This window comes from Sander vitreus, chromosome 10 (genome assembly GCF_031162955.1).
Source record: "Sander vitreus isolate 19-12246 chromosome 10, sanVit1, whole genome shotgun sequence".
In the NCBI taxonomy this organism is placed as follows: domain Eukaryota; kingdom Metazoa; phylum Chordata; class Actinopteri; order Perciformes; family Percidae; genus Sander; species Sander vitreus.
In genome coordinates this window covers 9,952,640-9,975,765 of record NC_135864.1, presented here as the reverse complement: position 1 = coordinate 9,975,765, position 23,126 = coordinate 9,952,640, and the positions used below count along the sequence as shown (strand labels likewise).

Genomic DNA, 23,126 nt, shown 5'->3' with positions numbered 1-23,126 from the left:
TATATCTGGCCGTATATGTGTATGACGTCATTGACATTTTAAAAGGCTTTTTAGAACAAAAAAGCCACTTTAAAAACCAGTTCAGAAGCCGGAAGTAACGAGAGAGTGGAACTTCTTCCCTTATTAGAAATTCTTTGACGTTACCTATGAACTAACGTTAGCTAATTAGCTAGCTACATGTATCAATATACAAGACTGCTAACTATCGTTAGCTAGATGATGCGTTAAAACGTCTAATACAACTTTTTCAGTATGTAAAGTAAAATATTTGAACATGAGGTAAGTCATGTCAGGGAAATATTGACTAAACAATGCTCCTTTTTATATTACTTTTGTTACTTTCCTTTAGTGTCATGTGTTGTGTGTTCAGTCCTGATAAACATTGTGTAGATTTGCTTATAATGGGGGCCAAACAGTTATACGCATATCAATTTATTTTAACAGAAGCATAAACAGTTGTGGGAATATGAGCCCAATTCAAGATTACAGTCCAACATTATGCAATAGCCTTATGTTTTAAGGGCAACAGAGTTGAAGAATAGAAAGAGAAAAAGGAAAAGAATTTTAAAAAGAAAGGAAAAACCTCTAGAAATATTGTAGTTTTGGCAAGATTATCCATATTGTACACTAACAACATTTTAAAAGCAGTGTTGGTGGATTTTTATTTAACTGTCTCACATCCTCCATAATCCATCATTATTCTAGTCATAAATTGTTTTTAAAAGTATATATTTGGACAGGTATGAGCAGGACATGCTATAAGGTCATCAGGCTTAAAGTTGACAGGTCAGAGTTCATCATCAGACCAGCTTCTTGGCGATGAAGAAGTCTTTGAGTCGTTTCATCTGCCAGAAACCAACTGACAGCAGAATGAAGGTCTGCACAACAGCCCACCATAGCACTTTACTGTTGGTGTCCTCCCCGATCTGACGAAACACTTCCTCTTTCTCCTGAATGAAAGGAGGGAATGTAAAACATGGAGGAGAGACACATGAAATATTGTTGCTTTTCAGAAAAATAACTTACAATTAGTAACATTAGTAGAGTATGCAGTATTTATTTATTTAAATGCATGCTGAATGATAATCCTCATCCCTCATACTGTCGATTTAGCAAATTCCACACTGCTTCTACCCTTTCCACTGAGGACAGGACAGTAAAATACTTATTTACCCTCTGGTACTCCTGCTGCCTGATGATGTACATCATCTGATGAATGAGGTGGCTGAGGCTGTTCTCCAGAGTCTCCATGTTGTCTTTGGTCTTGTCGGTTTTGGGGTTAATGGAGTGCTCTCCCATCTGAACGTCCAAATGTAGCTTCTGTGCAGCACGAATGAGGAAATGTTATTTTTTTTTAATTTTTTATAAGTGTGTGATAAGTCTGCACACAATTCACAGACGTGACAGCGTTCAATATAATATTGTAATACTGTATGTGTTTTGCTGCATTTCCCCCTCTTTTTAAAATTAATTTTCTGTTTGTGTCCATAGGTCTCACCAGCTTCTCTCCAGCAAAGACAGCGAACCTTGTGGAGTTGGTTTGGAAGCAAAGGTAGTGCTGACCAGAGGCGTGAGCTGTGAAGGTGAATTTACTAAATTTACCGTAGCGTTTGGACATCAGAACCTAGAGAGCAGGAAAGACACTGTTAGGCCAACATCTCCTCATCTATGGGTCAACAAAATTGAAACGAGGCTTCGTTTCTTTTCGTTCTTTTTTGTCGGTTGAATGCTGAGGAAGAGGAAGTGATGGGTTAGTATGTCAATCAGGTATAGATGGTAGATTCTCTCATTGATGTCCATTCATGTCCGTTAGCATTGCAAATATTTCCAAAAAGTTGAATTTAAAATGAAACTGAAGGATTTTTTTCTTCATATTGGGACCATATGAGTGTGCAAAAAGCAGTTGTGGAAACAAGTAACCAAGTACATTCACTCAGGTTACTTAAGTACAATTGTGAGGTTCTTGTACTTTGCGTGAGTATTTTCATTTTGTGCTACTTTATACTTCTACTCCATTACATTTCAGAGGGAAATTATTATTATTTATTTTCAGATCAAGGTTTTACAAACAAATATAGGCTCTATGATAATATGATGCTGTGTTCTAGATTTAACTACCCAAAAGTATATAAAGCATTTAAAATTAGCTCCACCTCAACCAGCTACAACATTAAAGTACTGTTTATATGTTAATGCATCAATAATAATAGTCCAGTAATATGTAAGTGATAATGTAGAGCGAGGCGGTCATTACAGCAAATACAACCCCGACAGGGTGATGCAGGACGCGGAGGGATCACGGCTACTTACCAAATAAATCAGCCCTTCAGGCTGATGCAAGACCCCTCCGCCTGCATCACCCTGTCGGGGTTGTATTCACTATAATGACCGCCTCGCTCTACATTATCCCGCTTATTACACAGCTACTTCCCAAGTAAAAATAAAAAAGTTAATATAAAGCGGGATGTGGTGGGGTGCTGCCCAGGTGTCGCTAGCTAGGCGGACAAATTCCTTCAACCAGGTGCTGTTTCAATCACTGCGGGTTGACACAACCTAAGGCGTTATTAAGTGAGCCAGCGGGCTATTAAGGCTGCTCTCGTGGTCGTTATAATTCAAATTAAACTGAACATTTCCGTTGATGGTGAAGTGAGGTGAATGGGACTTTCTTCGGGAATGTTTATGTTGACGTTTCTGTCCTCATTCATCTCGTTTCCTTATTGCCCAGCCGATCCAGTTGACACACCTGTAAACACGATGTTGCAATGTAACTAATTAACGTTATTGTCCAAATATCGCGTAGCGATCATAGACTGTATTTAAAATCTAGCACCAGATCTGCTGCCTGGAGGACAGGATCTTGCTCCACTTTTTGCCACAGCTAATAAATTACCCGAACTTCTTTCAGAGGATTGATGGCTGTCCTCCAGAGTGATCAGAACTGCATCCATGGCAATGCCCTGCTATGCATTTTTACTTTTTACCAACATTTTGAATGCAGTGCAATATTTTACTTGTAATTGAGTGTTTCTACAGTGTGATATCACTACTTTTACTTAAAGGGGCTTTACTCGAAATACTGAAAAAAACAGCGTGCATGGGATTGCCTCCACAAGGCTTCCCCACAGGCCGTTCCCCAATACATACTGTTTTTTATGGCCACATGCACGTACAGCCAGACCGGTTGTCAAAACAAAGAACACAGAAACTCAGATTACAACACACTTAGAGAGTGTGACTTCATTCTGTGCTCAGGATGCCATTACTCACTATATCTTCACATAGCACGTATTTGTTTGCTGCTATATTAATGTTCTGAATGTCGAGTACAGCCCCGTTAAGTAAATGATTAAAAACTTCTTCTAGTACTGGCAAACTGGAGGTGTGAGACTAATGTTATTGTACAGTAGCTGACATAACCGCTTATGCTGCAGTGCTAATCTTAAGTAATACTGTGTTAAATGACATCCTTGTTTGGGTTTGGTTTGAATGGCGAAACCAGCCAGCACATGTTTTAGTGTACCATCACACACACATGTTCGTATTATGCTGGCTTGGTGATAAACCTCTCCTGTGAGTGCAGTACCTCATGGTTTGGGTCTCTGACTGTCACAGTGACGCCGAGTTGAGGGTAGTGGGAATACGCCTTCAAATCCCACGGCTCCAACAAGAAATAACCTGAAGGTAAGATACAGTTTGTATATCAATCCCACACAGTAGTAGTAGTCAAGGCATTATACAGCTTGTAACATTTGAAATAAGGATTAGATTGAGCATAAAGAGGGAATAGAAATTATATTTATAATTTTATTAATTATATTTTAAATTGGGATTTACATTAAAATTCATTATATTTAAGGTATACAAAATATAGTATGTAATATACATTCATTGACAAGTTACTGTTAAAACAAATGTCAACCAAGTACACATTTATATATATTTATATTTTCATGGCTATTTGTTGTTAAACCAAGGAACAAATCAGTTTTCACAAAGACTGTACTTAATCGGCAGTTTGGAAGTCATAAATGGCCTTTGCACTCGCTGTATTAAGAGACACTATCATGGATTTGCCTATAACATCACTGTGTGATTAAACCATCACGTGGCACTTTCCAGTGCAGTTTTCCAAATCTAATTCTACAGATTGTAAACAGGAATATTCCCTCTCCAGGACTCACCGGTGACCAGCATGTCTTCAGGAATCTCCTCGATGATGCATTTTTCCTCCTGCTCTCCGAGATCAAAATACATGGATGCTGCCAACATCAGGTAACACTGCAGAAGAAAGCCAATGCCTCGCAAACCCATTTTCAGTTAACAATGAGCTATTCAGTTACAACACGTGACGTCCGAATGTTGGCCTGTAGTTCCAGTTTACTTTTTTTTTGTAGATCTGCGAACGCTAGCTCAGGATTGAGGTATTTTTCATTGACTAGCCAAACACTCATGTCACATAGCGTGTATTTAAAGTGGAAGGCTATAAGGGAGGCAGTTTGAGTGTGAGAAACTCACAGGTGCTGCTTTGTGTGACGAGACATTCTGGTCATTTTGTGACTGGTTAAGCTGGGAGCCAATAGCAAAGCTGCTAAGAATAGTGATTGACTGGGACTGACTACTTGCTGCAGATACAGATAATCCAACAGTGAGCTCATAATACACCAACATGGAAGTAGGAGTAGCACTCTGGCACATGCAATATTTATATATTTCATTGCTGTTAAACAGCAAATATGTATTGCAGTAGACTTGTTTAACACCTCAGTACACTTGTTTAACAACGCAGTAGACTTGTTTAACACTGCAGTAGACTTGTTTAACACTGCAGTAGACTTATTTCCATCGCAGGGCCAAGTGCCTGCTCTGCATTTACTACACTAAATCCAAAGTGATAATGTTGAACTGTGCCTTGAGGGCTATATCACTAGCTATCAACAAGATGCAGGAAGTAACATATCCAAGAATGTGTGAATCCATTTTGGTTGTCCCTCTAGGCTGAGAATATGTATGAGCACACTGCTGTGGTATAGTGATTATTAGTTTATCTTGACAAATTAGACATGCACTTCTCATCTGACCTACTGACTTCAGTTGTATTAGTAAAATATGGTGTTCACCTTTTAACCTAGTAAGGATTACTAGTCTGTGTCTTTTACTACAGTATGAAAGAAGGTTCAAATGTCTTCGGAAATTGAGTGGAAATTTTAATCCAAACCATTACATACAATAGTTGCCATATGCTAATCCTAGATGAGGTCACTTATAAAGTAAACCTCCACACCCCACACACACTGAATAAATCCTTCTCATATTTAGCATCTGCAGAAGTTCTTATTCCTCAAAGTAAGCAAAGAATCCGTTTTTCCTTCTCCTCCCACACTTCAGTGGTTTTACAGATAGTGTGAATACTAAATCAATACGTTTAATATACCTGCCCCTCGAAATAATAAATTCAGTTTTAAACTGCAATGGATTTATAGCATGTCTCGCTGCAATGTATTCCAAAACAGATCTTGTAATGAATACTATCATTAATATCTGCAATTTACTGTGAACCACGACTTTAGTTCGTTCTTACAGCAATTCCTTATTTTGAAACAAATTTCAAAGTTTTTCCTATGCCAAGATTATTTATCTTGTTGTTTGTTGTATATTATAAACATTATGCGGGGGGACATATATTTCCACTTTTTCACTGTATCCTGAGCATACCAAAAAAAAATCCTGGAAACCTGATTGGTTATGGCAATAAAATCCCTTGTATTCTATACACGCCACAATATATTCTCATCATATAGTAGTGTGTACTTGTTGTATACTTTACACTTACTTCTCTCAGACTTAGCTGATGGAACTACTGTTAGGGAAAGCCAGAAAATGAATCTGCTCCTGTTTCTCCTGATTCTCTGTCTCAGTAATTTTCCTCTCTTTCGTCATTCAAAACGGAAGGAGAGCTCCCTCTTGCACCAGATGTTTAGTTGTTATTGCTGTTCAATCTGTCAACGGCAGTAAACTTTCCATGTTGCGTGGTGGGTAAGGGGGTGGGTTGGGGTATGGGGGGTTGGGTGTCATAACTGATTTTACTGGTTTTATATTTACGCCAATATCATTCACTAAAAAATGTATCTGTTTCAAATTGTGTTGTCGTCATCCTGCCAAGAAACCTTTTCTGGAAAAATAGGTCACTTTACGTGTAACTGGTGTCTGTTCTGCTTATCAAATGGGATTCCTGCTTCATAGTGGGACATGCTGCACTGACCGCACACTGATCACAGCATGAAGTGTGCTCTGTAAGATTTCAGTCCTCGTGAGATAAATCAACATTTGGTGAACTGTTTTAAATAGTTGGTCAGTACATTCATCAATTTTATGACCAATACTTCATCAGGGCGAATCCTAGCCAACACCGGGGCTTGAACCCAGGTCATCCAGTTAAAAGCTTTTCTATCTTCACTCAGTTTAATCCTGCAGCCCCAGTGTTATGGTGTCTTTCCACTACATGGTACCTGCTTGACTCAGCTCGACTCTACTCGCCTTTTTTGGTTTTCCATTATGTAAAAAAGTCCCTGGTACCTGCCAACAGGTACTTTTTTTAGTATCACCTCCGTCAAGGTTCCAAGCGAGCTGAGGCGATACCAAAAGGTGAAGTGAAAACCTGCAGACTACTCATTGGTCGGAGAGAATCGCTGTAATCACTGTGTCATCATTGCCAGTGACAGATGGAGGTGTCCTGAACAAACCCGCCAGTTTCTAAAACAAAATTTGTCTTCTGGCTGTAGCAACAGCCACATGCCGAGAATCAAAAACAACACACATTCAACATTCTGTGTCTGTGTCGCGTTAGGTCGCGGCAGTTTCCTGCGGTGTCGCTTCTGTCGCGCCGCGCTCCACTTTATTCCTATGGGTGATGTCAAGCAACTTTAACGCGCCCGCAAAGCATCCCGGGAAGGCGGCGCTGCATTTGATAAAATGCTGCGCGTCCAAAAAGCTGGCCGATGACCATCTTTATGCAAATGAATCTGTTGAACGCGACTATCCAATAGAAGTAGACAAAAATCTTTCAAACTAACCTTTGTCGATCTGAAATGAAGACAGATTCAGCAACTGCATGGCCTATTTCTCGCTTAAAATGTTTTAAGAAACACGTTTCGGTGAACTATTTTCGTAAAATACGAAATCGTATTCTCAACAAGCTGCCATGATGGTCGTTTTGAAATTCGGGAGTAGCCAGACCCACGTGACACGTTCGTCCATATACTGCAATATATTCCATTATGTTTTTATATTTGGATTGTAATCTGTTTCCCTTTACATAAAGATATTTCCATCATATTAATTCAGAAAAGGGTAGAAATAAGGGCATAAAAATTCACCAGAATGCAGGAAATGAAGTGTTTAATGCTCAAAATTTCTGGGGGAGGAGCCCCAGACCCCACACATCATAAGTCACTACACAAATCTGTAAACAAAACCTCAGCCTTCGGGTTGCCAGGCCAGTTATGATTAGGCCAAATGGTGCCATCTTACTTGCCGATTACTTGGGATTTACATTAAAATTCATTATATTTAAGGTATACAAAATATAGTATGTAATATACATTCATTGACAAGTTACTGTTAAAACACATGTCAACCAATGTCAACCAAGTACACATTTATTTATATATATATATATTTTCATGGCTATTTGTTGTTAAACCAAGGAACAAATCAGTTTTCACAAAGACTGTACTTAATCGGCAGTTTGGAAGTCATAAATGGCCTTTGCACTCGCTGTATTAAGAGACACTATCATGGATTTGCCTATAACATCACTGTGTGATTAAACCATCACGTGGCACTTTCCAGTGCAGTTTTCCAAATCTAATTCTACAGATTGTAAACAGGAATATTCCCTCTCCAGGACTCACCGGTGACCAGCATGTCTTCAGGAATCTCCTCGATGATGCATTTTTCCTCCTGCTCTCCGAGATCAAAATACATGGATGCTGCCAACATCAGGTAACACTGCAGAAGAAAGCCAATGCCTCGCAAACCCATTTTCAGTTAACAATGAGCTATTCAGTTACAACACGTGACGTCCGAATGTTGGCCTGTAGTTCCAGTTTACGTTTTTTTGTAGATCTGCAAACGCTAGCTCATGTATGAGGTATTTTTCATCGACTAGCCAAACACTCATGTCATATAGCGTGTATTTAAAGTGGAAGGCTATAAGGGAGGCAGTTTGAGTGTGAGAAACTCACAGGTGCTGCTTTGTGTGACGAGACATTCTGGTCATTTTGTGACTGGTTAAGCTGGGAGCCAATAGGTATTTTTCATCGACTAGCCAAACACTGTCACATATAACAATACAATGTCATATAGCGTGTATTTAAAGCCAGTTTTTAAAACAAAATTTGTCTTCTGGCTGTAGCAACAGCCACATGCCGAGAATCAAAAACAACACACATTCAACATTCTGTGTCTGTGTCGCGTTAGGTCGCGGCAGTTTCCTGCGGCGTCGCTTCTGTCGCGCCGCGCTCCACTTTATTCCTATGGGTGATGTCAAGCGACTTTAACGCGCGCGCAAAGCATCCCGGGAAGAAAAATCTTTCAAACTAACCTTTGTCGATCTGAAATGAAGACAGATTCAGCAACTGTATGGCCTATTTCTCGCTTAAAATGTTTTCAGAAACAAGCCGCCATGATGGTCGTTTTGAAATTCGGGAGTAGCCAGACCCACGTGACGCGTTCGTCCCATCAGCTGCCCCAGACCCCACACATCATAAGTCACCACACAGATCTGGAAACAAAACCTCGGCCTTTGATGATTAGGCCAAATGGTGCCATCTAACTTGCCGATTACACGTTAAGCATGTTTTGTTGACTTGCGACTATGTTCAGTGATTTTAAAAGTAGCCTCAATTAGACCTGCATGAAGTTGGAAATGATTTGCTGTTGCAAAGAATCGTTTATGAATGCACTTTTAAGAAAGTTGTGGAAATGAAATGTCTTCGTCCGGTAGGATTTTAACATGCGCCGTTAACATGAACAGAAAATTGTGTTGCCTGTATCTTTTCACGGCAAACGCGCATGTTTGGAAAGCGGTCGCACAACAGCTGAAATGGCATACTCCTTCATAGTATCCTTCAACATCCTTATCCTCCTTCAAGGAGGAATGTAGCACAATATGGATGTGAAAGCAGTTATAATTAGCCTATGTGACAATAAAATTTGTTTTGGTTAAAATCAACAAATAATCGTGATAATTAATCGTGATCAATATATTGATCAAAAATAATCGTGATTATCATTTTGGCCATAATCGTGCAGCCCTAATCTGTACTGTGACGACCAGCCACGCTCGCCTCATGCATGAGGCGGTACTAAGTCTGCAATGGAAAAAGGAGGACGGGGCACCGCTGCCGTGTCGAGTCGAGCCCAGCCGAGCAGAGCTGGTACTAACGGTGGGTAAGCGCCATTAGTCATTTGACTTTCGGAACCCATATGTAAGTCAGCCCGAATCTGGGGTTCCGATTTAAAGGTCAGGCACTAAAGAAGCATTTTAATCTATAAAATGGAAAACTCACAGTTGTTATTCTGATTATGTAAAGTTTGGCAATGAGACTCCAAATATACATAAAGTAAGTGCAATCTCTTGCTAAAAGAAACTGTTCTCAATGAGGTCACAATACCTTTATTGGCCATACAGGAAACATACATTTTTTCGTACATTTTTAGCATTTTTCTTTCTTTTTTTTTTTTTTTACAAAAAACGTTTGAACTAATATTTCAATAACATAAAGGCATACAACTTATTACTTTCAGATTTGATATACTGTACACCACAGGCAAAAATCCTGTTAATAAATATATTCTTTTTTTTCTGAAAACGATCAATGTCTCTGTGAATATTATGTTTTGAATGCGGGGAGGACCGTACACTAATTACTACGTCTGACTCACTTTTCTGCTTGTACTACTATACTTCTGCTAATGCTATTATTATGATTTTCTGCTAAGTATTTCTTGGATATAGGGATTTTAGATCTTAAGTATCATTTACTTGATTTATTTCCAAATCTGCTTGATGGAAGCTGCTGGGAGTTATAATCCACTGTGGGCAAACAAGTGTCTGTGATCTTCAGAAATGTCCAATTAAAACCCAATTATAATGTGTAAATGTGTTTTTAGTTGATGTCTATGTTTAAAACAGCATTGTTCTGTCCCCAGACAATTTAGATAATCTGCCAAAACTGAAGTGGTGTCTAATAGCTATTTCGCCAAACTACACCTCTCTAGTGCTGTCAGATCTATCGATGTGTCTTGAGGATAAGACCTTCTGCAATTTAACAGTCAGACAATCAGTACATTAGTCATTTCCACAGACAGAGGGTATAGCCGGGAGGAAATAAGGGAGTCCGCTTCATCATATTTATGCCTCATGTGAATAAGCCGCAGACCTTTTACTGTTGTTTCTCCGTCTTCGTCCTTTCCTCCCTTTCCTAGCTTTCCTCTCTTTCTTCTCTCTCCTCTCCTTCCTCTCTTTCTTCTTCCTCCTTTCCTGGCCTAGTCATAAACAGTTGTCCGGGAAGCACTTCCTCTCTTCCTCCAGCAGGGGGCAGGCTAATCCATTGTTGGCTGGGTGCATAATGATGTAGCGTGTGCGGTGCTGCACACCTGAGTCTCCACACTTGCTTTTGCACAAGCCCCAAGGAGACCACACGGACACCTCGCAGTCCAGAGGGGTATCTGCATTAAGAGGAATGAATTATAACACATTAACATTTAGGTTGGTTTGTAATATTGCAGAGTTAGCTTGTGTCTTTCCTCCTTTTGCAATCTACTGTATTTATTGTTTGGAAGTGGTACATTTTTGATATTTGTGAGTATTAAATAGTATATTATTAGAGTTTCTTTTAATAGGTTTGAATGGAAGGGGGGGTGGGGGGATTAGTCATGATAGGGAAAATGTATGCAGCTCTTTATGAACACAGCTTCTTGTTTGATTCTTGGTAGTGTTTGATTCTTGGTAGTGGTTGTGCTGCTGGAGTTACGTATAAGTGTGACTCTGAATTTGTTTTAACCTTCATGTTATGAGTGAGTTTGCTGACTGTGTTAGCTCTTTGTCAGTGCAGCCCTGTCTCACAGTAAACAGTGCTATCACTTAATAAGCCAACTTCAGCAGATAGGGATTTGGAGCCTTGCTAAAAGGCACCTCGGCTGTAATACAGTGAAAGGAGGCTCATCATTGAAGTGTAATGTTACATCATGTCTTTCTTGTTTTGCTCTGATTCTCCCTTTGTCCAACATGGTGAACTTGCTAGGCTTCTTCAGCCAACCTTGTTGTGAGCTTCCGTAGAGCTGATATGTATCACAGACTTAGTTGTCGGTAGAGTAGAGTAGAAAAGCAGAAGGATGGGAGGCGATACGGAAGCTACATGGATGGACTGCCGGCTGGAGGGATGGACCAAGCAAGTCAAATCTCCCTTCTATTAAGGACAGAGGTGGATAGGATAAGGTGATACAACACTGTAAGATGAAGCAAAGGTGATTTATGTTTTTGTGATTCACAGATCAAACCGAAGGCGTTTTCTAATCTATAATGAAAAATGTTGCTCAAGCCCTCGGGACAAGGCATAAAAGAGACGGAGGGATTAATGGAGGGAAGGAAGGATAAAACAGACGGAGGGGTAGGATGGAGCATTGGAATCAAGGCAGGAAACCCCAACAGATTCCTGGCCCCTCTCTGTTGTTTGTTGTGGGGTAGTCAGGGGAATGGACTTGTAGACTGTGATGCTTCGTCAAACCTTTCCAGTCTACCTGAACACTGAATCTGATTACTGTGCTGTCAGCTCTACTGCCAGGTTGACACGCTATCTATTTCATTTTTCCCGTCCCAAAAAAACTTTCCTGGTCAAGTCATCTATTTAGACTTTCTGTGGTGATGTATTTATTTATAAAAGGTTATTTTTTCCCCTCCTTGGAGAACATCAGTCACACAGTCAGGTTTTTTGAATACTGCATTGTTGGCTTTACTTCTAGTTCAACACACTGTCTTCATTTCTCCAAGCCCTCTTTCTATTCTTACTTGCAGTTGGTCTTTTTTACTGTTACCACTAATCTGTACAACGGAGAGTCTTACATTTTAACTGTCTGGGAACCAACATTAAATAAACCCAGCTTCACCTTATGGATCCAGATCTTGTTAAAACATACGTGTCTGCATCCTATTTTGGGTCACGACTCAAACGTTGCTGTACAGAATTATTACCTAGTTTTCTTAAAATGCTCTCTCACTTTCTCAGTCTCTCATCTTTAGAGTTTTCCACTGGATGCCAGATGTGCCCCTGGCATTTTCTGATGCCCTACCCTCACTTGGCTTCTCTGGTTTCTGGTTGGAAGTAATTGAGTTTGTGTGTGGCCTGTAATGGTTCCCAAATGCTTTCCTTTAAGTCAGGAAAAGACTTAGACCCCAGCTCCTAGCATTGTGTGAAATCCTACATCAGTTCTTTTGTGCGACTTTGAGCATTTATTTTCTTTTAAATGTGCAAATTATTAGATCACTGCAAGTGGAGTGGAGAGAGGCAGCTTAGGGTAGGAAGGGTGGATGCAAATGCTGTTTACATGTTGATCTTACTAATCCGTATTTCAGCATACTGTGTCGGCTATATATAAGTGCTTGTATTTGATTTAAAAATGTTTATCTTATACCTGCAAAATATTCATATTTGAGTTTTACTATTGGACATTTCGGCCTGGTACCAAAGTAACCTTGTTGAGTTTTCTAGTAAACAAACAGTGTTATGGCTCTCTGAACAATAGTGTCACCCAAAGTTGATTGGTGAAATAGTGGGAAACCGGTGGCAGGAACTTTTATAGCATTGTATAACATTACATTGCTTTGTAGTCGTCAAAGATTATCATGATGAAAGATAAAATTGTTGCCGTCCTGATAACTTTACAGAGTTCCCGTAAAAGAATTCTGTATGTTAGTATTATAACCTGTTGTGCAGTATTGTCATCAATTGTTACCCCCACCAACACAGCCCCTTGCACTGTTTTAACACAGGGCTGACTTAATTACCACATCTGTCCTCTATGTATGTATTGTCATCATAATTACAGCACATTCAGTCATTTATGACTGTTATTATGCAAGTGCCTTATTGTCATCAACATTCCACAGTTTACCCAGTGCAAAATTCAGAGTATTTACTTACTTATGAGCTTGTCCTCAATCTCATTTCCTGTTGGCAGTTGGTTGGACTGGGTGGGCTCCACAGGCAGGCTGATGATCTGATTGGTCTTCTTTATCTTGGTCAGCATTACCTTGGCGATGGGCGGCAGGTGTTTCAGGCGGGGGTAGTAAAAGGAGTTAGCAGGGTGGCTAGGGAAGGAAGACGTGATCTATGTAGGGGAAATGGACAAGGAATAACAGTTTATATATGGTGAGTCATTGGAGGTAAAAGGAGGCATCAACTGTTATACAGTACATGTGACATCCTTTAATATGTTAAAGAGATACATTTTTGGCAAATAAGATCTTTGTGTTTTGAGTAATTAGGGCACTAAAGTGCTCATGCCAATGATTTTCAAATGATGATAATGATTTGTCCTTTCCACTATAGATACAGTGTCCTGAACATTTCATATCTAGGATGAACAAAGCCTTCAAGGCATTTGTTTTATCTTCTGTTGTCAAATTGATTTGATTTAGCTTCGTCTTTACACACAAGTGGTATAAAACAATGTGGACCTCCTTGCCAACACTGGTTTTATCAACAATGATGAGCTCATGTCCCTGTTTACACGATTAGTGATTTTTGGCTTTAGATTGATGGATGTTGCCCCTGGCTCAGGCTAACCCACCTGTGTGATTTTGTCCTGTGGGATGGTCTCGAAGTTGGGAGAAGAGAAGGTGAACCCACTGTCAGTTCCTGCATCAAATGGGAAAAGCTCCAGCGACACATTCTCTTTCCAGTGGTCGCCGTCACACAGGTCAAAGTTCTCCACACCCACAAACCAGTCCGGGCTTGGAACGAGATGCACCATAAACGACAGCTGCAGATAAAGAGGAGGAAGTAGACCGTGGGGAGAAGATGGAACATGGAGAGAGAGAAAAAAAGAGACGGGGAAATGAGGAGGTGGTTCGAAGTGAGAGATGGAGATTAAGAGGGATAGAAGGAGAAAGACATAGACGGGAAGAAAAGGGTTATTTTATGTCACCATATATGAATTGGTCTCAGTGTTTGTCAGTGGATACCTTTTTAACCTTGTGTCATTTGGACAATGAGTTTAAATCATTGTCTAATTTATATTCAGTAACTTACAAATGGAAATGAAAGCTATAATAGACATAATACTTAATTGCACATTCATATTCATTAATTTATACACTTGATTTATCCATTCATTTAACTTAACAGCTAAGGAACTGCTAGAAAAAAATGAATTCCTTTTGAAGTTACAGTAAAAGTTTGACTTTATTAACCTGATTTTGGCTACAAAAACTCATCACAACTTTCCTGTAAAGTACTAAAGTACTCCACCAATTTAGTTTTGCTTTCCCATAACATTGTTGGAATCAGTTTTTTTTTTAAAAGCGTCTAAATCGATCCAGCAGAACCAGAGATATCGTCTTTTTTTTATTTCGTGCATTCGTCTTTCTTGTTAAAATGTGCCACTTATATACCCACATATACCCACGGACAGTTCAGTTTAGATGTGTTATGCTAGTAGTGGGTATTGTAACCTTAAGCCACTCTCAAGTAGAGATGAGGAGTGGGCTACAGAGGTCTGTACGTTCACTTACTTCTAACTCCACACCTCCAAATTCTTTCCATTGTCAAACGTTTATTCACCCCTATTCCTAGTCCAATTAACTCACTCACCTCCCTACATGTGGTGTTATTGAAGTACCAGCATCAGTATAGTTTGTTTTGTGTTGGTGAGCATCTTCTGGCTCCATCTGGCCTTTTTCCATTTCTCTCACCTCCAAGACACACTTTCGCCTCCTCCTCACTCTGTCTCGTTTCATGTCCAAGCCTAACATTGTGTTTGGTCCAACCTGTCCCCAACTTTATGACCTACCCTGAGACTCCTGCAGAGTTTTACACAATTTTGTAGAGACATAACTTAAGCTCTTTAGGGTGTAGCATATGGAAAATAACAGTCTGGAGCTGGTTTAATAGTATTATTAACTGTTTTGCTGCATCAGCCTAGTTAAAAAGGCACAATGCAGCTCTTTCTTATAATCTAATGTTTTTTATAATCAATTAGCAGTAGTGTGACAACATATTACTTGGCTTAAAATACACTTGGGGCATTAACAAATGTTAGGTAATTAAATTTTTTTTAACAACCCTGGCCTCCTTTTTATAGTTTTGGCTGTGTTTCTCATAATCGTAGTCCTGTGACATGCAACAGCCTCAACTGGGGTAACAACACCCCTGATCTAGTTTAACCCAGTTATGTAAAACACTTACTTGGAAGTTAAACAACAAAATATCCGTGGTCCAATAAAAGCTATGATTGGCAACATTTTTAAGAAATCCTTTAGGCCTCTGACCTAGGCTAACATCAGAAAAAGGCCTCTGATATACTCAATGCCCTGACCGTGAATGAAGGAAACCAGGCGTTGAGAGACTTACATAGGAGTGCCTGGCGAAAACCTCAAACTCAGTGTTCATCTGGCCTGTGCCCCCCATAACAGCGGGAGCGGAGAGGATCCCATAAACACTCTGGATGCGTTCGCCGGCCGCTTCGACTTCCTTCATAAGCGTCCAGGCCTCGCCTTTCTCCGCAAACTCCCTCACTCCGTTGCTGGCAAACTCATTACGCTGCCACATGTGGTAGTCAGAGCTGTGGGTCACCCCTAAGAGCAGAGAGAGAGGAAAAGGAAGCCAGTTGCAACAGGTATTAGTCAGTTATCAGAGATATCTATATTAACTGCATTAGCCAATAAGGTTGTATTTCTTGTTTGTTGATATTAATCAAGTTACATAACTACATATTTTGTATTATATACTGACCAAGTTTGCTGTGCACTTACCAATGAGGTTTGACCACTGTGCAGGGGGACGGTAGACAGGATACTGTTTAGGGAAAGCTGCCTGGGTCCACTTGCCGGAAAACGTTAGCCTGTACTGGGCAGTTTCTGAGGCCGTGCACATGGGGACGTCAGTAGGAACAGGCAGTGAATGAACGCCTTGGCCCAGTGTCAGCATCATGACAATCAGGTGGTAGAGTGCCTCAGAGCTGGAGAGGATGTTTCTTGTGGTGTTCATGATTTGGGGGAGGATGAAGGACCTGAAGGAGGAAAGGGAGGATAAGAAAGGAGAAAAGTCAGTGATGTTTCAGTGATGTATCGCGTGTAATCACCACATACTACACACCTTTTCATGCTTTCTGCTGCTGCTGCTACACGCCAAGATGTCTGATTTGGAGCACTTTTACCAGCTGTTACCATAAATGTCTTCATTCTAAGGATTCAACTATTTTTATTCTGAAAAGAGGATGTCCCTGTGCATTTAAAAGGTTTGCAGTTAGTTATCATTTATCCTTTTCATTTTGCCTTCTATACTTGAGGTTGTCCTTTTTTGCAGTCAGATCTGGTCATGACAAGACTGACAAGGAGAACTGGTGTAAGGGCAAAACTTCTGGCTGCAGCATCAGTCGAGTTTAACAAGTGGGGCATGTGAGTCAGAGGGAAAGTTTTCTCAAATTCTCCACTGTTTTTCCAATGTTAAGACTTGTAAACTCAGTTACGCAGTATATGATTGGCGAAAGGCGATCTTGCATTCATTTAGTAGTGTTTGTTGTTGCAGTATTTACAGTCTAGTTTGCTCTAAATTCCTGCCTCATAGAATAAAGCTATGTCAGCTGACTTTCCTAACTTTGGATACCTCATTATATCATCCATAGCCAACCTCCCTGAACTCTTTCAATGCCTTTTGACTAGTTTGGGTCTTCTCTTTCAAGTTTTTCTCTTTTAACAGTATGATTAAAAAGTCTTTCATATATATGTGTGGACAGTCCCTGACTAATGAAGAGCTAAATGTTCCCAATTGGGGCATTCATTTTTAATTAAGCACATCACAGCAGCACATATTTGCCTCTAAGAAGTATGTACATGGACAGCATGCAAATAGAGTGATATGCAGTTTGCTTAATCAAGTAGACTACTTAATATATGAAATTCTGTTAATAAATGTGTAGGCTATTCTTACAAAGATTTGCTCTTAATCTACTCATTTACACTTTTGATTAAATAAAAATGGGTGCTATTGCAATTTACATATTGTCACAAAAGTAGAGCAGGATGTGTTTAACAGCAGATGTTTGCATTTCACTGCAACCCTAATTTCCCTATTTTCTCCTAAATATAACACACTGCATCCGTATAAAATCTGTTACATCCACACTTCTTTGTCACATATTTGATCACGCTATCTGAATTTGTTTTCACTTAAATATGATTGCGTACAATTGCTGTTACAGAAATAATTGCCAGTAATTATACCTGCATACTTGGTAGCCCTCTATAATACAGCTGACATTTCCATTAATGTAAGGTTCTCTGTGCTGTAATGTGGTGACAGGATGAAGATGTGTTGCAGAAACTACTCACTGATTTTGTTCAGGGTTCCAGATGAATGGAGGGTTGCAGCAGATGAGTGGAGAGGAGGGCTGGAGGTGAGGAGAAGGGGAGAAGAGAGCGGTGGATGTGGCTGTCGAGGGGAGTGACTGCGAGCCTCTAAGTCCTCTTTCGCCTATTTATGTCTTCCAAGAGGTTCACCCCTCTCTCTCCTCTCCCTCTTTCCCTCCTTTCTTCCTTTTCTTCCCCCTCCTTTCTCCCTTTTCCTCCCCCTCCTTCCTCCTCTTGCTCCACTCCCCTCTTCAACTGTCTTCACTTTTCTTTCAATGCTTTCAAACTGCTTGTCAGTGACCTCTTTGCCTCCCTCTTGCCCTTTGACTTTGGCTCTCCCTCCTACTCTTTAGGTATAGCCTATTAACTGGTTAATGTATTCAGCAGTTCCAGATGCACTGCCAGGGGTCCTGTGCAGCTTAGTGGGTAGAGTGTAATTTCACAGTGCGATACTGTAGGCCTTTATTTTTACAAATATGACTTATGAGGCTAATAATGTATTTCTATCTCTTGGTCAGGTTTTTGAATTGCAGCTGAGCTGCTAGATCCAATTCCAGTACTGCTTTTTAACTCATGTAGGAAGTTATATTGCCTGTGTCACAGTCAATTTGCATAACTCCTTTGATGTGTTTTTCAGGGACTCATAAAGTCGAGTTGAGGCATCATTTAACAAAATATCAAGTAATAATAAGCTTTAAGATATAAAGAGACAATGTGTTTGATGGCATAGGGTCAGGGTTTAACAGAAACCAAAATGTTTTTGAGGTCATTTTAGGTTTGTATATTACTAATTAACTTGGATTTTTACAGGACCAAATCAGTGATGTATTCCATTTACTTTAAATTGTGATACTTCAGCATTTTGTGTGTTTAGGTTGAGGGTGTGGTGCTTGACTTACTGAAACTGGAGGTGGCAGACAGCTTTCCACACACTCACGCGCAAACACAAATATGTGCCAGCATGCTGAATCAGCCCACATCTAATAATTTCCATATGGTCACTTTTCTTACAAACACAAACTAACACCCCCCAAACACACACACACACACACACACACACACACACACACACACACACACACAGACCAGACCAGTTGCCCTTAATCAACCTCTCTCAATTTTCAGGATTTATTGTTTATACTTCAGAATCCAGTCTGCTCCGTCAGTGGCATTTGAAAAGGGGAAGGTTAACTCATCACGCCTTCATAACTCTTGCACAGTGAGCAGTGCTGTTCTGTATTCAGTTTCATCGAGGGTAATAGAGAAAAAACATAAGAAAGAAGGAAGCAGCATGAGCAATATTGCTGAAGTGGGTGATTTTGGTCCCTGGGACAGAGTACTGCTGGCTTAATTCATGAGGTGGATTCACAGGTACATACATCATGTACATAGTATACGCCTTAGCACATTGCATGATCACTGCAGAAGGCAGCAGGGTGCCATATTCCCTAGAAAAACCATCCTTTATATTCCTGTGTCTGCAGATATCCACACTGTTACAGTGTCCTGGATCAAACCCCTGAATCCCAACCATGTCCTGGTCTGTTGCTCTGTTGCAACAGACCATGCATTGCCAACCCTCGAATTGCCCCACAGGAATCAACATCATCATGTTATTATGAGTAGTAGTAGTAGTAGTAGTATGTATCTTGATGACATGTAGATGGGTAGACCTGCCAGTAGACAAAACACTCCAAGGTCCAGTTACACTCACACAAGTTTTCTCAGTTGTGATGAATGTTTGAACTTGTTCATCAACTCCGTTATTCTGAGCACTTTTAGGACTTTCTGCCATGTTGGCTTAAAAGTTGCTCTTCACAGTTCATTCTTGACCTTGAAAACAGCTAATGGCAAGATCAAGCTTTCGGCCGTATCACACAGACTTCATCTGTCTGTTTGTTGCAAGTGTATATTTATTTTATCCCGTGTCATTTCTATGGCTTTCTTCCGTCTAAAATATAAAAATATTTGATATCTTGCTGCCTGAATGTGAGTGAATGTTGAAGTCACACTTACTGTACAGTACAGTTTTAGTGTTTTGGGAACTGTTGTTGATGCAGAGACAGATACTTATACTGTCCATGGTCTCAACTTGTGTTATTGCATTATTGCCTCTTCTGTTGCTGCAGCCATGCAGAACTTTATATGTAAAGGATGGCCTATTTTGCTTTATATTTTCAGCACTTAAAGACTAAGTTCTTGATTTTAAAAACAAAATCGAACCGGTACAAGATGATGGTGTGTTTGTGTAGGAAAACGAACATTTGTATGTTGTTTGAAAGGAAGCTGTAATAACTTGGGGAGAGGAGAGTCTACGAGAATATAAGTCAAGAAGCACCACGAGAGCCTCGGGCCAAAGAGGCGAGTCTGGCACGTGCCTGCTGCAACTGCAGTGGGAGTTGAGGATGTACATATTGTGGTGGGAAACTGGGAGTAGTGTCAGCAGCCCATATATTTCAGTGGTAATAACGATGGCGTGTGGATAGAATAAATCTTTAAAGGATGGGAACCAGAGTCTGAAGTTCAGTATAATGGGTGTGTTCATCTGAGACCTTTTGGAAATTATACACTATCATCACTTTGTTGTAATTTGGTTACCAAGGGACTAAACTGACTTAACTAGCACACCTGTAACCAATTTCTGAAACATACACGGTCAAATCACATTTAATTTAAAAAGATAAATATAGCATTTACTAAATATCTATATATACAGTATATTATTTAAACATGAGACAGTTAGCTGTCATGTACACACAGTAAGACACAAACAAAAACTAAAGGGATAGTATGGATTTGTTGAAGTAGGGTTGCATTAGGTACTTATCCATAGTCCGTGTATTAATGGCTTCAGTTCCCCACTTGTAAACTTAAACAGGGCTGTTTGACGGCAAGGTAAAGTGGTGAAAAATATTCTACATATAGTGTACACTTAAACTAATGTTTTTTTTTGGGGTGGGCCATTTTTTTAGGTGGTTAAAATAAGTTTTGCAGCTGCCCCTATTTACAGCAGTACATTGCTTAGCTTCCGTGTCTGTACTTCTGCCTGCTTCTCCAAACTGGGGGCGTGCCGACCGCCATCTACTATAGGTATGGATAAGTACCTCATACAACTCCACTTAAAAAATTCTGAACTACCCCTTTAAGCAATGATGCCATAATGTTATAGTCCCAAGCTGTAATTTTTTTTGACCAAATAAATTTGATATATTTGAATTTACAGTAAAATAAAGATAAGACCCCAATCGAACCCCATTCTTGATACTATTTGTCACAAGGTTACTGATAAGTCTAACTTTCTAATTTGAATTTTTGAACAGGCAGAAAGGAATAAGAAGAAATTATTCTGTTGCATAGTAGTGTAGTGCCCTTAGTATAATACTGTTAGCAGATACTAAAGGCGCGTTTGCTGCTCCCAGTTGTTAATACACGTCATTTCCAACAGAAATGTGGGACCTGTGTTATTACATTCTGCTTACTTCTTTCTTTCGAAACATTTCTGATGCAAACAAATCTGTCTATATTTAGTCAGTTTATTAAAAGCTCTGTGAGTTTGGGGAGCAGCTTCCAGTCGTGTTTTCAATTTTGGTAATGAGTTGAGATTTAGTTTACATTTGGATCATATATTGTGCCTTCATCAGTTATTAAGTTCAAACAAAGATCGAATCAGTGTTATTGTCTAATCAAGTGAACAATTGTAAAGTTAGTGTCCTGAGTGACCTGCATTTAACAGTTAACACTGTTAAGGCACTGGAAGGTTCAGAGCCAATATGAACTGATCAAAGTGTCTGAATTGGACATGACCTGTTGCAGGACGAAAGTCTGTGTTGGTTTTGTAGAGTGCTGCGCGTGGTGTTTCTTACATTCAAATTCAAAACTTGAATCAGCCAGTACAATACTTGCCATTGGCTGCACCCACTAACTTCTCCGGTGTTTCATATAAATAAAGGTTGAGAAACAGATCCAATCCTTTTTATATCCCAAAACTGGTTTACAAGCTAAATAACATCAGTGAACTTTCTAAAAGAAACTGGAAGAAAAGCTGAACGCATTGATTTCAGTGACCGGGTGAATATCAAGCTGCTGAAGGCCACCAAGGGGCCACCATATGTCAACCCAATGGACCGGAAAGCCTGTAAACAAAACAGCAGAGTGTGTTGTTGTTGTTGTTGGGGTAATGGTCGGTGTTGCTATGGTGATAGAATGTGAGTTCATTGTTTTGGCTCTGGTTTCATTTAAGAGAGGTTTAGCGCTGACCACATTGGATCTGGAAATACTGATAAACAGACACAAATATGGACACAAAGAGAGGTTGAGTCATGTGCTTTCAAACACACACATACACACACACACACCAGTGTTTTCTTTAGGATTTTTTGTAGCAGTGGGGGCAGGTCTGTCCGAACATTTGGGGCAGGGGGCGGTGCATTATGTCGGCAGTGAAACGGAGGGATTTGACCTCCCACAATTTAACTGGTTGAGGCAGCAGATATTGACTTGAGGAGAGTATGTCTGGTTAACAGAGCTGCTGTTTGTGTTGGTGTTTGTAGTCTACAAGAAACAAAGATAAATACAATAAGAATATCAATTTAAGCTGCAGTATAATGATGCCAATGATAAAGGAGCTATACTAATAATTACGAATGTTATAGGAATCAACAGTGGTTAATATAGTTACTAAGTGAACTAAAAGCAGCAGCTATAAACTTACAGTGCACAATGATATTAGCTGTAGCTGTTTAATGTTACAAGAAGGCTACAGACATGGAGCGTTGAATAAATCACGAGGTGGTTAAATGCCTACAGAGCACAGAAACTGAGATTCACTTCACAATAACCTCCTACACTATATTATAAAAGGTAACTTTAACATATTAACACTCAGAGCACACACAGAATGCGATATAAACCGGTGTTGTCACATATTAACGACGATGATTAGCTAAGTAGACACTAACGAGTGTGCCGTGGAGAAAGCAAAATAAGGCTTTCATGACAACTCCTGCCATAACTTCGATCTAAATAGTTCAACTATACAGATTTATTTGTCCTGCATGGTGTCACACAACAAACTCCACATGTACAATACTCGCGTTTTCCTCACGAACGCACAAACCAGACAGAATGAAGAAAAGGAATAAATAAAAAGTCCGCTGCCTCTCTAAAAAGACATCAAAGCGCAGTGCCGCTCACTAAACCGACATCAGACTGCAGTATTGCCGTCCACCTGCGGGGGGCGTGGACACGCTTTCCAACAGGCAGGATAATTTAAAAGGCAACCGCGACTACATTGTGCGTCTGCCCTATTTCTGATACCGTGGCGGCAGAAATGTTGCCGTGGCGGGCCACCACTTCCAAATCAACACAGAGGAAACACTGCGCACACACACGCATGCATGTATGCATACATTTCTCAAACACAGTAAATAAAACAGAGAACACATCAGTCACATGTCATTCATTATGAATCAGTTACTCTCCCGTCTTTCTTACTTTC

The 23,126-nt window shown here is 40.0% G+C and overlaps 2 protein-coding genes across 2 annotated transcripts; both read right to left on the bottom strand.

Annotated features, from left to right (window-relative positions):
• Positions 1 to 800: 800 nt before the first annotated feature.
• Positions 801 to 4,382, bottom strand: LOC144524826 (transmembrane emp24 domain-containing protein 11). Its single transcript, XM_078261333.1, has 5 exons — positions 4,182 to 4,382; positions 3,584 to 3,675; positions 1,499 to 1,624; positions 1,174 to 1,320; positions 801 to 950 (listed from the first exon to the last, which is right to left on the bottom strand). Exons 1-5 carry the CDS (start codon positions 4,309 to 4,311, stop codon positions 801 to 803), a joined length of 645 nt encoding a protein of 214 aa, XP_078117459.1. The 5' UTR covers positions 4,312 to 4,382.
• Positions 4,383 to 9,660: 5,278 nt separating this feature from the next.
• Positions 9,661 to 17,788, bottom strand: spon2b (spondin 2b, extracellular matrix protein). Its single transcript, XM_078260173.1, has 6 exons — positions 17,612 to 17,788; positions 16,034 to 16,290; positions 15,633 to 15,856; positions 13,852 to 14,043; positions 13,203 to 13,389; positions 9,661 to 10,731 (listed from the first exon to the last, which is right to left on the bottom strand). Exons 2-6 carry the CDS (start codon positions 16,266 to 16,268, stop codon positions 10,553 to 10,555), a joined length of 1,017 nt encoding a protein of 338 aa, XP_078116299.1. The 5' UTR covers positions 16,269 to 16,290; positions 17,612 to 17,788; the 3' UTR covers positions 9,661 to 10,552.
• Positions 17,789 to 23,126: the final 5,338 nt, after the last annotated feature.

Excerpts from the sequence above, each read along its gene's own strand:
- spon2b (XM_078260173.1), bottom strand. The coding sequence starts at position 16,268 with ATGAACACCACAAGAAACATCCTCTCCAGCTCTGAGGCACTCTACCAC. Across the intron at positions 13,390-13,851 it reads CACAGGACAAAATCACACAG|ATCACGTCTTCCTTCCCTAG; the intron begins GTGGGTTAGCCT and ends TCCCCTACATAG. Across the intron at positions 10,732-13,202 it reads GATTGAGGACAAGCTCATAA|ATACCCCTCTGGACTGCGAG; the intron begins GTAAGTAAATAC and ends CTCTTAATGCAG.
- LOC144524826 (XM_078261333.1), bottom strand. The coding sequence starts at position 4,311 with ATGGGTTTGCGAGGCATTGGCTTTCTTCTGCAGTGTTACCTGATGTTG. Across the intron at positions 1,625-3,583 it reads TCAGAGACCCAAACCATGAG|GTTCTGATGTCCAAACGCTA; the intron begins GTACTGCACTCA and ends CCTGCTCTCTAG. Across the intron at positions 951-1,173 it reads GGCAGCAGGAGTACCAGAGG|GAGAAAGAGGAAGTGTTTCG; the intron begins GTAAATAAGTAT and ends CCTTTCATTCAG.